Here is a 15459-nt window from a genome sequence, read left to right as displayed (position 1 = left end):
AGGTTTCTGACACAGAATGAATGTGTTCTAATGAACTTAAAATTTTTGTTTTCTCTTAGAGCAATTCACTATGCTGTTGAATATTAATCCTCTCAAAACAAGAATGTGTCCTCAGTACACAAATGCCCCACTCGCACTATCATTTTCCATGTTCAGTGGACCGTGAAATTGGAGTAAAAACTCTAATTTGGCATTAAAATTAGAAAGATCATATCATAGGGGACATGTGTACTAAGTTTGAAGTCGATTGGACTTAAACTTCATCAAAAACTACCTTGACCAAAAACTTTAACCTGAAGCGGGACAGACGGACGGACGAACGGACGGACGCACAGACCAGAAAACATAATGCCCCTCTACTATCGTAGGTGGGGCATAAAAATGTTTGAAGAAATTTTCTTTTTTATTTATGAAATTTCAAATGAGAAAAATTGAACCCAATTTTTTTAATCACATCCCCCTTTCCCTTATTCCAAAACTAATCTCAATTAAAATTTCTAATGGAGTTTGCAACAATAACTACTCATTTAAATACATCATAAAATATTAAGATGTAAAAAAAACTGCTTGTTATCACTGAATGTTATTTATTATAATTTATCAGTTGGTAGTAAAAAGTGAATATACATTGTATATTGTTTATAACAAAGATTTAAGTTGATTCTGGACAAAGAAAGATAACTCCAATTAAAAAAAAAATCTTGCTATTGCACAATATTTTGCAATTAGATATTTCTTGCTTACTATTCTGGACAAAGAAAGATAACTCTAATTAAAAAAAAATTTGCTATTTCACAATATTGTGCAATTAGATATTTCTTGCCATTGCGCAATACTGTGCAATTGAAAAGATTTGCTATTGCACAACACTTAATATAATAATTTTAGATCCTGATTTGGACCAACTTGAAAACTGGGCCCATAATAAAAAATCTAAGTACATTTTTGGATTCAGCATATCAAAGAACCCCAAGATTTCAATTTTTGTTAAAATCAGACTAAGTTTAATTTTGGACCCTTTGGACTTTAGTGTAGACCAATTTGAAAACAGGACCAAAAATGAAGAATCTACATACACAGTTAGATTTGGTATATCAAAGAACCCCATTTATTCAATTTTTGATGAAATCAAACAAAGTTTAATTTTGGACCCCGATTTGGACCAACTTGAAAACTGGGCCAATAATCAAGAATCTAAGTACATTTTTAGATTCAGCATATCAAAGAACCTAACTGATTCATTTTTTGTCAACATCAAACTAAGTTTAATTTTGGACCCTTTGGACCTTAATGTAGACCAATTTGAAAACGGGACCAAAAGTTAAGAATCTACATACACAGTCATGACAGTTAGATTCGGCATATCAAAGAACCCCAATTATTCAATTTTGATGAAATCAAACAAAGTTTAATTTTGGACCCTTTGGGCCCCTTATCTGTTGGGACCAAAACTCCCAAAATCAATACCAACCTTCCTTTTATGGTCATAAACCTTGTGTTTAAATTTCATAGATTTCTATTTACTTATACTAACGTTATGGTGCGAAAACCAAGAAAAATGCTTATTTGGGTCCCTTTTTGGCCCCTAATTCCTAAACTGTTGGGACCTAAACTCCCAAAATCAATACCAACCTTCCTTTTGTAGTCATTAACATTGTGTTTAAATTTCATTGATTTCTATTTACTTAAACTAAAGTTATTGTGCGAAAACCAAGAATAATGCTTATTTGGGCCCTTTTTTGGCCCCTAATTCCTAAACTGTTGAAACCTAAACTCCCAAAATCAATCCCAACCGTTCTTTTGTGGTCATAAACCTTGTGTCAAAATTTCATAGATTTCTATTAACTTAAACTAAAGTTATAGTGCGAAAACCAAGAAAATGCTTATTTGGGCCCTTTTTGGCCCCTAATTCCTAAAATGTTGGGACCAAAACTCCCAAAATCAATACCAACCTTCCTTTTGTGGTCATAAACCTTGTGTTAAAATTTCATAGATTTCCATTCACTTTTACTAAAGTTAGAGTGCGAAAACTAAAAGTATTCGGACGCCGGACGACGACGACGACGACGACGCCGACGCCGACGCCAACGTGATAGCAATATACGACGAAAAATTTTTCAAATTTTGCGGTCGTATTAAAACTTAACTATAACCATTGAACCATGAAAATGAGGTCAAGGTAAGATGACACCTGCCAGTTAGACATGTATACCTTACAGTCCTTCCATACACTGAATATATTAGACCTATTGCTTATAGTATCTGAGATATGGACGACCACCAAAACTTAACCTTGTTCACTGATCCATGGAATGAGGTTGAGGTCAAGTGAAAACTGTCTGACGGATATGAGAACCTTGCAAGGTACGCACATACTAAATATAGTTACCCTATTACTTATAATAAGAGAGAATTTAACATTACAAAAAATCTTAACTTTTTTTTCAAGTAGTCAGTAAACCATGAAAATGATGTCAAGGACATTAGACATGTGACTGAAGGAAACTTCATAACATGAGGCATCCATATACAAAGTATGAAGCATCCAGGTCTTTCACTTTCAAATATAAAGCTTTTAAGAAGTTAGGTAAAGTTAGGTAACGTCGCTGTCGTAGCCGCTGCTACCGGATCACTATCCCTATGTCGAGCTTTCTACAACAAAAGTTGTAGGATCGACAAAAATCCATTGTGCAATTGAAGATTACTTCTTGACACTTTTTAAAAAAAAAAAAGTCAAGAAATTTATGAACCCTCTAAAAAAATTGGAGAGAAAAATTCATACACTCACTTAAACACAAGTTATTGTCTGGAAACTTAGAAAAGAAAAATGTTTTTGGTCCCTCAATTTTGCCTCTAATTCCTGCATGTTTGGAGTAATTACCCCCATATTCAACCCCAGCCTTCCCTTTGTAATATGAAACCTTGGGGTACAATTTCAGAGAGACCCAAACAATTACACACAAGTAATTGTCAAACTACAAAAATGATTGTTTTCGGCCTCTCATACCTGAACTGTTGTTACCACAAACCCCAAAATCAATCCCAACCTTCCTTTTGTGGTATTAAACCGTCTTATAAAATTTCATAGAGATCCATTCACTTTAACTAGTTAAGGTCTGTAAACCAAATGTGTCTTCAGACAACGACCAACAATGCAGACTAGAATGCTGACAACAACATCATAGCATTATATGAACCCAAAAATAAATTTGCGGTTGTATAAAAAGAAATTCAACAAAACTAAATTTATATACTTTTAATTTCATTATTTTAAATTTTATAATAATAATAAAAATAACAATTTTGTTTTATGTATGTATATATGAATAAATGGATGGTATGCTAATCATTAATATACAAAGTTTGACATTTATAATTATGCTCTGAATTATTGCATATTATACAAATGATGATATAGTAAATGAAAACACTAAACCAGAACTAAGAGTTGAAGAGCATTTAATCTACCAGATATACATAGAACATGTTCATTGTGTAAAATATCAGAAAGGAAAATATTATCTGTAACTCCGTAAAAAAGTTTGACAAAAATCCCCCCCTTTTTTTTTAACAAAATTACTTATTTCAATTTAACAGGAAATGAAAACAGTTTTTTCCCCACTTCCGTTGGTTAAGAAATTGTTGCTATGTTTTTAATAATTATTGCTATGTTTTTAATAATGCAAAATTTGCTATATAATTGGGGTGAACAAAAGAGATCCAAGCACTTGTAATTTCAGTAACTATTATTTTCCTTCACACAATTTTGCAATGGTGTTATTTAAGATGTTACATTTTGACCAATAATCAGTGATTTACAATAATACATTCATTTCCGAATTTACAGTAATACTTTTATTTAACTAGCATCACAATGATGGACATGTAAGTCAATACAAAAAAAATAACAATTTTTTTCAAAAGTGAAAAAATGTTGGATTTCACAAAAGTTATCTACTTGGCTTACTGGGATTAAGCAACGAAGCCAATCTCATGAAAATCAGCTGTAAGTTTGCATCAAGGATACTTTCCACTCTAAAGTTAGAGTGTATCGCAACATCAGATTTTAATCAGACTGAGTTTCCAATCTCTGTGAATTGGGAAAAAATGTTCTGGATTTGTTTGTATATTATTTGATAGTTTTGGCCAATTCTGCATAAAAGCCTACAGAAAATTTGTATTTTGTTGAAGATTTAAAATTGATGGCTAACCAATGCAAGAGAATCCATGAATAATTAGCCAAGATAAAAATATAATGAACCATCAGTATCAAAATATCTATACTATCAGTTACTGCTTCTGCATCCATTGAGATTAAAAAAGATTAAATTTTCTTACAAAAATACAGTTTATACCATGACAACAGCATGATGTCTTATTTATCATATATAAACAATGAACCATACAAAAGTAAAGAAATTCTGAAATACGAATTAAGTCCATTTATGTACAAATTCAATTAAGACTTATCTACATATAAAATCATAATATACAATTAAATATATATATATATAGTTTTGTATTTACAAAATAAATATGAAATTAAAAAATATAATGTATATATAAAATTGTGGAATTCTTACAAAGGAAGAGATCATAGTAACTTTGTCTTTGGAATATAAATGTACAAGCAGCTGTCTAAAACATTAAATTTAAACACTAGGATGTAAACACTACATATGGTGTACTGCAATGAGATCTTAGAGATGATGAAGCCTGTATCCTAGCTTGAACTGGCCCAGAAAGTTGTAGTTATCTACTGAAAATGATGAGAGTAGATTCTATGGAGATTGCATAACTCACGTTTAATAAAAAGCTTTTTTAGAAAATCAGTGTATCCTCTTTTCCTACCCCATTTCATTATAACGTTAAGTGTGTTTCTTTCTTTTTTCTTGATGTCAGTACATTTTATACTACTGCCATACAAATGATTATGATTTGTAATATTTAACTTATAAATTGTATAATTTTACTACAAATACTTCAAATGCTCCCTGAATAACATAATGAAAATTGCATAGTTTTTACATATGATTTTTCTTAGTTATTAATTAGTGTCAATGTGTTGCAATATGGAATATTTTTACCAATAATTTCCCATTATAATAAAAACAGATACTCTACATGTAAATTAAATTTTATATATTCACTCTTTTCTCTCTAGACTTATGGGCGCACTACGTTTGCGTGCATTTGGGGATTAAAATGTTTTACGTTTGCGTGCAGCTTTTGATTACATTTGCGAGCATTTATCTTACAGGTAAACCCAGGTAAAAAACGGTATATGATGAAATATGAATTATATAAAATTTCATTAACTTTGAAAAGATGTTTTAATCATAATTTATATTGTTCATATTGTATTCTAAGACAAAATATAAAGTGTGCATGATAAATTCTGTTATAACTTAAGGCATACATGTAACTTCATTGCGAATTTTTTCAGGGTGATCAAGTACCCCGAATAGTGATCTCTTTAAAGTTCCTAAATAATCTATTGAAAGCTAGATTGTAAAGTTTTGTCAAGTAACGAACATTTGAAATTTTTTTTAATAGCAAATCGGGGGAGAAAATCATTAGTATGCTATGAGTATTAAAATTTCCGGATTGATAGAACATAATGCAACCGACTTATCCTGCTTGTATCCAACTTCTACCTCCTCGTGGGTGAGTATAGGTGACTTAGTCTAACGAAAAGGGTACTTTTACTTAAAATAATTGAATAAATTCATAGATAAATAAGAGTTATTGCCTAAGCTTACCTGAGTTTACCTGTCAAATAAATGCGTGCAATTGTAATGAAAAGCTGCGCGCAAACGTAATGATTTTTACACGCAAATGTAATGGTAATGCGCGCAAACGTAATGCACCGAGACTTATAGATTCTTAAAGACTACAATGAGGTGGTGTCTTCCTTTATTCCTAGATAAAATAAATGCTGATTGACAAATTCCAGAAAAAAAGCTTTTTTACTGATCCTGAAAATTTTCATAATTAATTCTATAGCCCTGATAAGTCTCTATTCTGAAATCCCACAAAAATAAAGTATGCGTACAACAGGAATTCTAATGCAATTATTTTGTATCAATGATTCTGATTGGATGACAGTTAGCGTAAAATTCTCTATCTCCTTGTCTGTAACTAAGGAAGCCGACATTTTGAATTGCTGAATGTATTGACATGTAATTTTTACAATAATAAACAAAAAAATTCACATGTTGCACATAAAAAAACTTCTTTTTATCAAGCTTTATTACATTCTGAACCGGCACAGAAGCCAGAAAACGCCCGGTGTTTATGTTTAATGCCGGAGGCATACCTATGACATCACCTAGTGTAGGGACCAAAGAAGATAACATCTTTTCGCGGAATTTTCTTTAATGAACATTTTACACTGAAATAATGATTGAAATTTAATTATGAACTTGTTTTGCATTAGAATAGAGATAACTGTATTGTATTTGAAGCTTTTGCGGACGTCCATCGGTAGTTTTACTGTCGCAAATACCCGTTTACCTGTCTCCGCTCCATGTCGACAGGTAAATTAAATTTGCGACAGTAAAACTACCTATGGACGTCCTTAAAGCTTCAAATACAATACAGTTATCTCTTATTTTTTCAGATCAAATAAAAATGAATTTCAGAACATTTTCAAGACTTTTTTAAACGTGACAAGTGCATTTTCGGTTATTTCCATCAAAGTTCTTACTTGTATATGTTTTATTAAAGACTTAATTAGCTAACACAACAAGATGTAATTTCATTGTTTTGTAACTTTTAAAATATCAAATTTGGCATATTATTGCATTGTTCTTGTAGATACATGTTTTTGTTGTGGGAAAATGTTTTTATTTATTTTAATTCTAAAAAAGAAAAACTTTTTTTTTTTTTTGAAGTTTAGCAAGTAAAATTTCTATGGTATTTTTAACTGCAATGTATCACCATTCAAAATTGTTCCCTCACTTATCCACTAGCTATAAATAATATACAACTACAAAAAAATGTATTTGTCTTAACAAAAAAGCTTAAACATCACTACCCCTAATAAAGTTTGGCACCTGATGATAGGATGAATATGTTTGGTTTCCATGGTAAACTGGTTGCCGTGACTGCTGAGCATACTCATACTGGCTGAAGTCATTTGAATTTTGAATGCCATTAGTCGGTGAATGGTAGTCACTATGGTAACCATATTCACCATCATTTAAGTTTTTCGCTGCGTCTTTTAACTTTCGTTGGTACCAATGCTGTACATGACTGCTCAAATCTTTCTGATATTGCTGTTGAACAGAGTTTATTTGTGCATAGTCACTATGATTGACTTGAGGATGGGGTGAATTATTGCTAGAAAGTGTAATGTTATGGTCCGTCGGTTCGGTACTGAATGACGATGAGGGTGTACAACTTGTACTGGGAGCATTCCCAGAATTCAAATTACGTCCATAGATTTTACTGCTATATCCAGAATCAGGATTGCTACTATTGTCCTCCCGACTTTTGTCTTGAATTGGCGTAGATTGTAAATTCCTATCAGTTCTAGGTATAACCTCCGGACCCTGAATATGTTGTTCCTGATTCAGATGAGATTCAGATTTGCTGCCTAGTTTTGACACATTTGTTTGATCTGAATACATGACATTGTCATGACTTTGGAAGTTAGGATTGTATGTATTATATGTTTGTCCTGATGGAGCAGGCACAGAAGTCCTCCCATCGTTCACCCTTCGAGTAAAGTTTTGAACAGATCCATAAGGATTTTCCCTATTTGTACTATCACCGGCCAAAGTAGGCCTGTCTCTATTATAACAAGTCTGTCCACTATTTTGCCTGTTTACATCTACATCTCTTGTAGAATTGTAAATCTGCCCTTTTGAACCTAACAAAGAATAGTTTACAGGATTTCTGTTCATGTTTCCCTGTGAAGAACTATAATATTGACCACTTTGTAAATTTTTATTGTTTTGCTCATTAGAATATGGTTTCATATCAGTTCTATCATTTAAATATGACCTTGAACTTCCATATTGTGATGTTGGCCTTTTCATTGACTCTAATGGCACACTATGATTTTGACTGTTTCTGGGAGAACTGGGAGTTCCAGATCTCTGCATGGAAGACGGATCCTTCAATTTCAATTTCATTTGATGTGCTGACGATAGGTCAGTATCATCTAATAATATTCCATCAGTTGACCTTGACCTCTGTCGGCTCATTTGCATATTGCTATGACCTTGTGATAAATACATATCATCCCTATTAACATTATTTACAGAATTGATAGCACTATTTTTGACATTATTTCCAGTGTTTTGATTATATTCACTTCTTCTATCCATGTGAGACATTCTCTCCATAGGAATTTCTTTCCCATCATGCCTTGCTGGTATTCCAGAGGTTAGAGGTTTATTTATAACTTCACTATGGTAACCGTAAGTTGAATCAGACTGTTGAACTGACATACCTGACCTACCTAAATCTGACGAATCATTTGGATATCCCTTATTTGTATTGTCTTGAGTATTGTATAATTTTTCCCTCTCTGGATATCCAAATGTTGTGAAAGTTGGTTTAACCACTATTTTTCCAGCACCAGACTCTGTGAGGGGGCCCTGTCCAGTGCTGGAGGAATTGGAGGTCACATTAGTACCTATGCTTATGTTTGAGGACCCCCTTTCGGGAAAACTCCGCCTTGTTTCACTGTTTCTACTTTCACTGTGTAGAGTTCTTGACTCCATGTTTGATCTTCTCACTTCATTTTGTCGATCAAATAGTTCCCTTTGCGAATGTGTGTTTTGATTTTGTCGATCAAATTGTTCCCTTTGTGAGTGTGTATTTTCGTGTTGTGTATTCCTAGGTTGTTGATAAACCTGCCGGTTGTCACTATAAATAGCTCGATTATTCTGAACTTGTCTACTATCATTTTGAATACTTCTTAACCCACTTTGGTTAATTCTACTCCCACTTTGAGCTTTCCTACTTTCACTTTGAATAGTTCTACTTTCATTTCGTCTTGGTGATAGATTTTCAGGTTCAGTTTGACTTTTCACCATTCTATGATGAGGGAGATACTGATAATGAAAGGGACTAGATTCTCGTGATTTAGGAGTACTGTGATTGAGAGGGCTAGCATCCCTCTGTGCTGTAGTTTTATGAACCATTGGAGTGCTATGGTTTAATGGGCTAGCATCTCTATGACCAGCAGTTCTATGATCTAACAAAGTGTTATGAGTTAGTGGGCTAGTGTCTCTTTGCACAGAAGTTCTATGATTTAACACAGTATTATGAGTTCGTGGGGTTAATTCTGGACGCACTGATGTTTGATGTTCATGCACATCATGCCAAGTTTGTGAGGTTGAAAGTTTCTTTGGAATAGCACCTTGATCGTAACCACTATATTGACTACCATGAACTTGATCATGTGACAAGTACGGACTACGACTAGTAGAAGCGGTACTTGGTGATATGAAGTCAGGTCGTGAAGATGATCGTGCATTTTGATGACTAGAAACAGGCGAAACAAAATGTCTCCCACTTTGCTGATTTGCATTTCTATTGAGAGTTTGTGGGTTCTGAACACCATAATTGTCTCTACGTCCAACAACAGGATTGTAATTCCTGGCACCCCTGTCTTTACTATAAGCAGGAAGTTGCCATGCCCTGATTTCCTGCATTGCTTGCTGACGTGATTCATAAAATTGTCTTTTACGAAACTTCCCACTGTGATTATCAGACTGCGAAAGTGTCTCGTCTGATCGAGAGCGAAATAATCGGCCATTTTCAGTCTGATGAATGTCTGTGAAAATATTATTGCTTGGTAAAGCAGTATCGTCATGATGATGGTCTAAACAATGACCGTAATTTGACAATTTAGCCTCTAACCAATCATCCACGTCCATACCACCACGTTTCTTATGTGCCATGTAATGCTGTTGATCGGCTAAACGCTGGTCAATCCTGTTGTAACAATTTCTTTCTTCTTCATCAAATCTATCCCTGGACCACATGTCGAATGTCGTAATTTGTTGTGTAGTTTTCTTATCTAACTGATCCATACGATTTTTGAGGATCTGATGAGAGGCATCGATATGTTCATAAATATGTTCCTTATCCTGACCCACTCGCTTCTCCAACTGGTGAAGAGCAGGCATACACTGACAAATTGGGGTGTATCCTATTGGTCCCTGTCGAAAACAAAGTAAATACATTTCAATAATCAGCTAATAAGACAGAAATGAATATTACATGTTTAAAAAATCTTTGAAGTTGTCTCCAATTTTGTCAAGTGTGAGTGAGTAGAGATTTTGAGTAAAGAATCAATACGTATTTTTGATTTCTTTGTGTCTATTTTGACTAGCTCTTATTTTTTCGATCCAAGTTTTTAGCATACTTCATGCAGGTCTTCTTGATTGTTACAAAATACAAATATCTTGATGTGAACAATGGTTGTCTAAATGTTTGTGCTGGTTTTTAATTTGCCAGTTATTTTATGGGGCAAGACTAGTTTGCTCGTTTGAGTTTATAATGTACATTTTATTAATATAACTGTGGATTCATTTATATTTGTGGATTAAAAAAAAAAAAGAAAATAACGTGGATATTTGATTTTGTGGTTTTGACAAGCCTATAAAAAATTGACATTTCACTGACCATATAAATTAATGGTTAATCTATATCCACGAAAGCCAATAAAATTAGTATCCCACGAACAATAATGAATCCACAGCTTGCAATTTACCCCTTTAATGTTCAGTGCATATATGTAACATGATTAATGTCTAGTAAAGAAACCATGCTCAGCACAGTCTAAAACTAAAATGTGATTTGTACATTTGCCCTTAAGACCCCATAGTGACCTTGAGACAAGAACAGCAAAAAATGCAATGTTCTTTTGCTCTTGTTAAGTATTCTTGTGACCTTGTCAGGGACGTTTATTCATATTGTGATCTAATAAACTGTCAATTAACATAAACCATATTAAAGTACAAATAAGATTACTTTGAAGGGTTCTGACAAAGTTCCTAGTGCTTAGAATCACATTTGAGGGTAGCCTCAATTGACTTTTTGATAACCAAGGAGACGCGAGTGATAATTTGCTACTGTCGTTTAACCTTGATTCATGTAATGGCTTTTTTAATCATAAATTTTTTTTTTTTTTAAACTTTTTCAATTTGTTAAAAACGTTAAATTCTTGGCTGTTTATCTACCATAAACTAACAAATGCCATTGTTTGACAACTGACACAAATATGCAACTAATTATTGTGAATTTTAGAAATGCAATGAACCATACCAGTAATGCAATAGAAAATTAATTATTTATTTTGGCAAAATAGTTGTAGTTTTTCACAATAATAAAATATTGCACAATTTCTGAATTTACATAATTAAATGATCCTATCATACTGAGAATGATATAAGACACTAACCTGCTTAATATTACCAGCTAAATCTCTGAAGTACTGTTGTCCCGTCTTTGGTATATACTGACTAAAGAAGCCATGTACAGCATCTTTACCATCAGTAGGGTGGACTTGGCTTCCTGATGGAGCGGGTTTATCTTTCTCCTGAAAAATAATCAAACTAATTAAATATTTTATCATGACATATTTAAATGATGCAATGTGGAAATTAGTATAACTGCCATCACATAACTATACAGTGTACTACAGATGCTATTACATTGTACTGAAATTCAGAAATTATTGCATTTAGTACTTTGATTTTTGATAAATGGATGAAAAATGTGTTTTCGATTATTTCAATTTAAAAAAAAAATCCTCTAGATGCAGATATATGTACCCGTTATCACAATGCAAGTTCTTATTATTGTGAGACCCATCCAATTGCATTATTTGCACAAATAAAAACCTCACAATATTAACTTCTAAATTTACAGTACATCAAATTATATTCAATCTAATAACCAATAGTGTTTGGTTAGATGATTAGTTAAAACAGACTGACACATCTGGGCAGGACCTTTTTTTCGCTTTTTCGTGATGTCGTGATCAGGTGTTTGTAAGCTCTGGATTTCAGGTTTTATCCTTTCGTGATCCAGAATTTTTTTTTAGAATTTCGAGATGTCAGGATTTAAAGTTCTTTAAATTTAGGACCTCTGGATTTTATGTTTTTCAGCCAGGATTTCGGGATCAGGACCCCTCTGACCTATTTTTATCTTGTCTTGTCTTGTCTGTTACTTAGCTTCCCAATTTTAATTTTATACTGCATTGTTTTATTTGGTTTAATTATCATAACACTGTCTACTCATTTGCACATATTCTCCTAATACCCTAAAAGCATATACATTTTGTTTACCTTTTTCTTTTTCTTCAGGAACGAGAAGAATTTGCTGCCTTTTTCTGTCTTTTCTGTCTTTTGTACAGGTAGGTCTTCATCAGGGACTACAACAGGTCCATCTATATCCACAGGTATTTCACTGAAATTTACCATTTTAGGTGATGGATGAACCTGAGCTTTGGTCTGAAAAATATATAATAAGACATAATAAATTGTCTATAAAACATCATCAAAGGTTCTGCTGAAAAGTGTTAGGTATACATTAATGGGACAGCAACACAACAACACAAGCTACAATGAAAGAATAGACTTACAGCGTCCCCCGCATTACACATATCTAATCAATCCAAGGTACATTGTATAAAGGAAATAATTAAAACAAGCATTTTTTGTTTGTTCTACAAGACTTTTTATTACTATCTTAGAGAAATGAAGGCTTCAAAGCAAATGGAATTTGACTTCAATTATAATTAATATTTCCAAGAGGCATTACTCATTAAAATTTTTGATCTGAGCTTATTTCTAAAACTGTCAAAGAAATTGCTGATATAAACCTATGATATCAATTTCATCTACGATGGATTCATTTATTTTTGTGGGTATCAATTTTCGTGGATTGCTGAAAACTTGCATATTTGTGGATATTTGATTTCGTGATTTTGCCAATCTCTGTATACAAAGCCTTTTGAAAATATGATATTCATTGAACTTTTGAATTTGTGGTTCACCTATACCCACAAAAATTAGTATCCAACGAATAATAATGAATCCACAGTAATTAAAACAAAAATGAACTAATGAGAACCCTTACAATGTAATTTTCCATATACATGTATACCTTTAACAGTGATGTGATTGTTATGATGACCTCAGGGTGATCTTTTCGTTTGGCAACATCAATGGCGGTCTCCTCTTGTTTGTTGACAATATAAACATCAATGCCAGCTTCCACCAACAGTTTAGCAATCTTCTTCCTCTTCAAAGCAGAAGAGATATGTAGTGCAGTGTCACCATTCTAAAAATCAAATATGCAGAAAATTTTAATTTGGATTATAAGGCCACACAAATATGACTTTGAGTCCCTAAATTTTAAATAAAACCAAGGTACAGGTCAGCAACTTTTTCAGGTATTCTTTGTGGTGAAAAAAGAAACATCTTATCATTTAAATTTTTTTGTGTGTTTTGCTCCTCATTGAGAGCTGTACTGTGCATTAGTTGTAAAAGTCCTCATTCTTTGGTCTCTAGTTGGTAGTTGTCTCATTGGCAACCATACCACATCTTTTTACTTCTATATTTTTCCTTTACTTCTATATATTCCCATTACTTCTACATTTCCCCTTTTATGAATAATCACATTGAATATTTTACCAATATATAAATTCTAAAGAAACATTTTCCATGTAAATATTGCTATCTCTATTGGGTAAAAAAAAGTACATCAATGGGTGTATACCTTGTTCTGTTCATTGAGTCTACATCTGGCACTGATCAAAATACGTGTGACACCAGCATGCCCATACCTTGCTGCTGTGTGGAGGGCTGTATCTCCATACTGAAATATAGAAATGTTTTACATTGTAAAACTGATCTGCATTAATGTGCAGTATTCTACTAGGTTTCAGCTAAATTATGCATCATGAACGCAGGTGCTCCGGTGATTTGAGAAAATCCTACTACTTGTGCAAGTTGTACAGAAAATTTATTGATATTGATCGTGAGTACATTTTATACTGAATTGTTCACAACTTACGACCAATCTTAGTCGTAAGTTTTTTTGTGAAACTGACTTCAGACCTGCATCTCACAACTGTGAAGGAGTCTGACATTCTTAACACATTATATAGGATGAATACCCCATATCATGTTTATTTTTATCATACCTGCCAACTTTTCAAAATCTCCATCGAGTATTTTTAGCTCAAGAGGACCTTACGCTTCACTTATATAAGTGTTCTTAGTCTACTACCTTATTATTTGAATGAGTAAGTATGTGCTTAAATATCATTTTAACTTATTTGAATTCCTGTTTAAAAGATAAATGTTTAAATGATAAAAAAAAAAAATCAAAATTCAGTATAACACCTCTCATGGGGGATATCCTCCATAAATTGGGATAGTTCAGGTTGGTCTGTATTATATAATTAACTACTACATGTAGCAATAAAATCATACTTTTGGAAAACAGATCCAGATCATGAAACAATACTTAAATTATCATAATATTAACTCATTCCACAAGGGAGCTACAAGTATATAAAAGCATTAATTTAAATATTCTAAAAAGAGAATATACAGATAGACATATTTATATACCATTAGTATTGTGACATAAATTTAAACATTTTGATCAACTGCTGAAATACTAGGCTACTATGAATTCATTTACTTTGTGGGTGCACAATTTCATGGTGGAAAAATAGATTTTCCATGTGTAGCTAATGTCACTGATTGCAAAAAGACTAGCAGGGAATATGTATTTTGTTGAACACTTAAAGTATGTCTGTAATTCTATAAGTGAACCAACACCTGAAGTAGTAATTGTGCGGTAGGGTAAAAATGTATTTGTCCACCTTAACCTATGAAATCGAGGAAAAATTGGTATCCCATTAATAATAAAGAATCCACAAAGTTTCAACAATCTGAAGTCTGTGTTCCTTTAATAATTCAATTCATGAAAACATCTTTTAATGAAGTTTTAGGGGTATGATACAATGTCCTTGAAAATTTATGATGTTTTTGTTCCATTGAAGAGAGATCAAAATAAATGGAAAATTGTTGAGTTTTTTCTTCTTAAAAGGATCATTTAAACAGAACTTAATGATAAATTCTTTTCAAACTTGACACTTTTACTAATGGCTTCTTATATATTTGAATGATCAATAGATATGAGTTTTTTTTATGGGCCTTTATTTAAAAAAATTTGTTAGCATCTTTAATAATACTCTGAATTAAATACAGATATTTTATATAATATTTCACATTAGAAACATTATACTTGTAATTATATAATAAAATTGCATCAAGTTGTTAAATTAGCCATTAAAATACAAAATAACAGTCTTTTCATAAAGGATGGTATTTTTTTCAAAAGATAATGTAAAATGCTACACACATCAAAATAATGGAGTGAATTGGAAGATTAGAATTTTTGGTGAGAAACACC

At 32.4% G+C, this 15459-nt stretch overlaps 1 protein-coding gene and 1 long non-coding RNA gene across 4 annotated transcripts in view; both read right to left on the bottom strand.

Annotated features, from left to right (window-relative positions):
- Window positions 1-3241: 3241 nt before the first annotated feature.
- LOC143049699 (uncharacterized) lies at window positions 3242-6711 on the bottom strand. Its single transcript, XR_012970288.1, has 2 exons — window positions 5871-6711; window positions 3242-5160 (listed from the first exon to the last, which is right to left on the bottom strand). It is a non-coding gene; the product is annotated as an uncharacterized LOC143049699 (long non-coding RNA).
- A 118-nt stretch (window positions 6712-6829) lies between these two features.
- The window catches only part of LOC143049698 (uncharacterized), a 60456-nt gene continuing 51826 nt past the window's right edge, over window positions 6830-15459 (bottom strand). For all 3 annotated transcript variants that reach the window (XM_076223372.1, XM_076223373.1, XM_076223371.1), the window contains exons 7-11: window positions 13750-13848; window positions 13135-13311; window positions 12315-12479; window positions 11426-11563; window positions 6830-10181 (exon numbers count right to left, since the gene is read on the bottom strand). In XM_076223372.1, coding sequence (XP_076079487.1) covers window positions 7026-10181; window positions 11426-11563; window positions 12315-12479; window positions 13135-13311; window positions 13750-13848 — 3735 coding nt within the window. In that variant the 3' untranslated portion in view covers window positions 6830-7025. The remainder of the gene's footprint in view (window positions 10182-11425; window positions 11564-12314; window positions 12480-13134; window positions 13312-13749; window positions 13849-15459) is intronic.

Source organism: Mytilus galloprovincialis, chromosome 10 (genome assembly GCF_965363235.1).
Source record: "Mytilus galloprovincialis chromosome 10, xbMytGall1.hap1.1, whole genome shotgun sequence".
NCBI classification, from domain to species: domain Eukaryota; kingdom Metazoa; phylum Mollusca; class Bivalvia; order Mytilida; family Mytilidae; genus Mytilus; species Mytilus galloprovincialis.
This window is presented reverse-complemented; position numbering and strand designations above follow the sequence as displayed.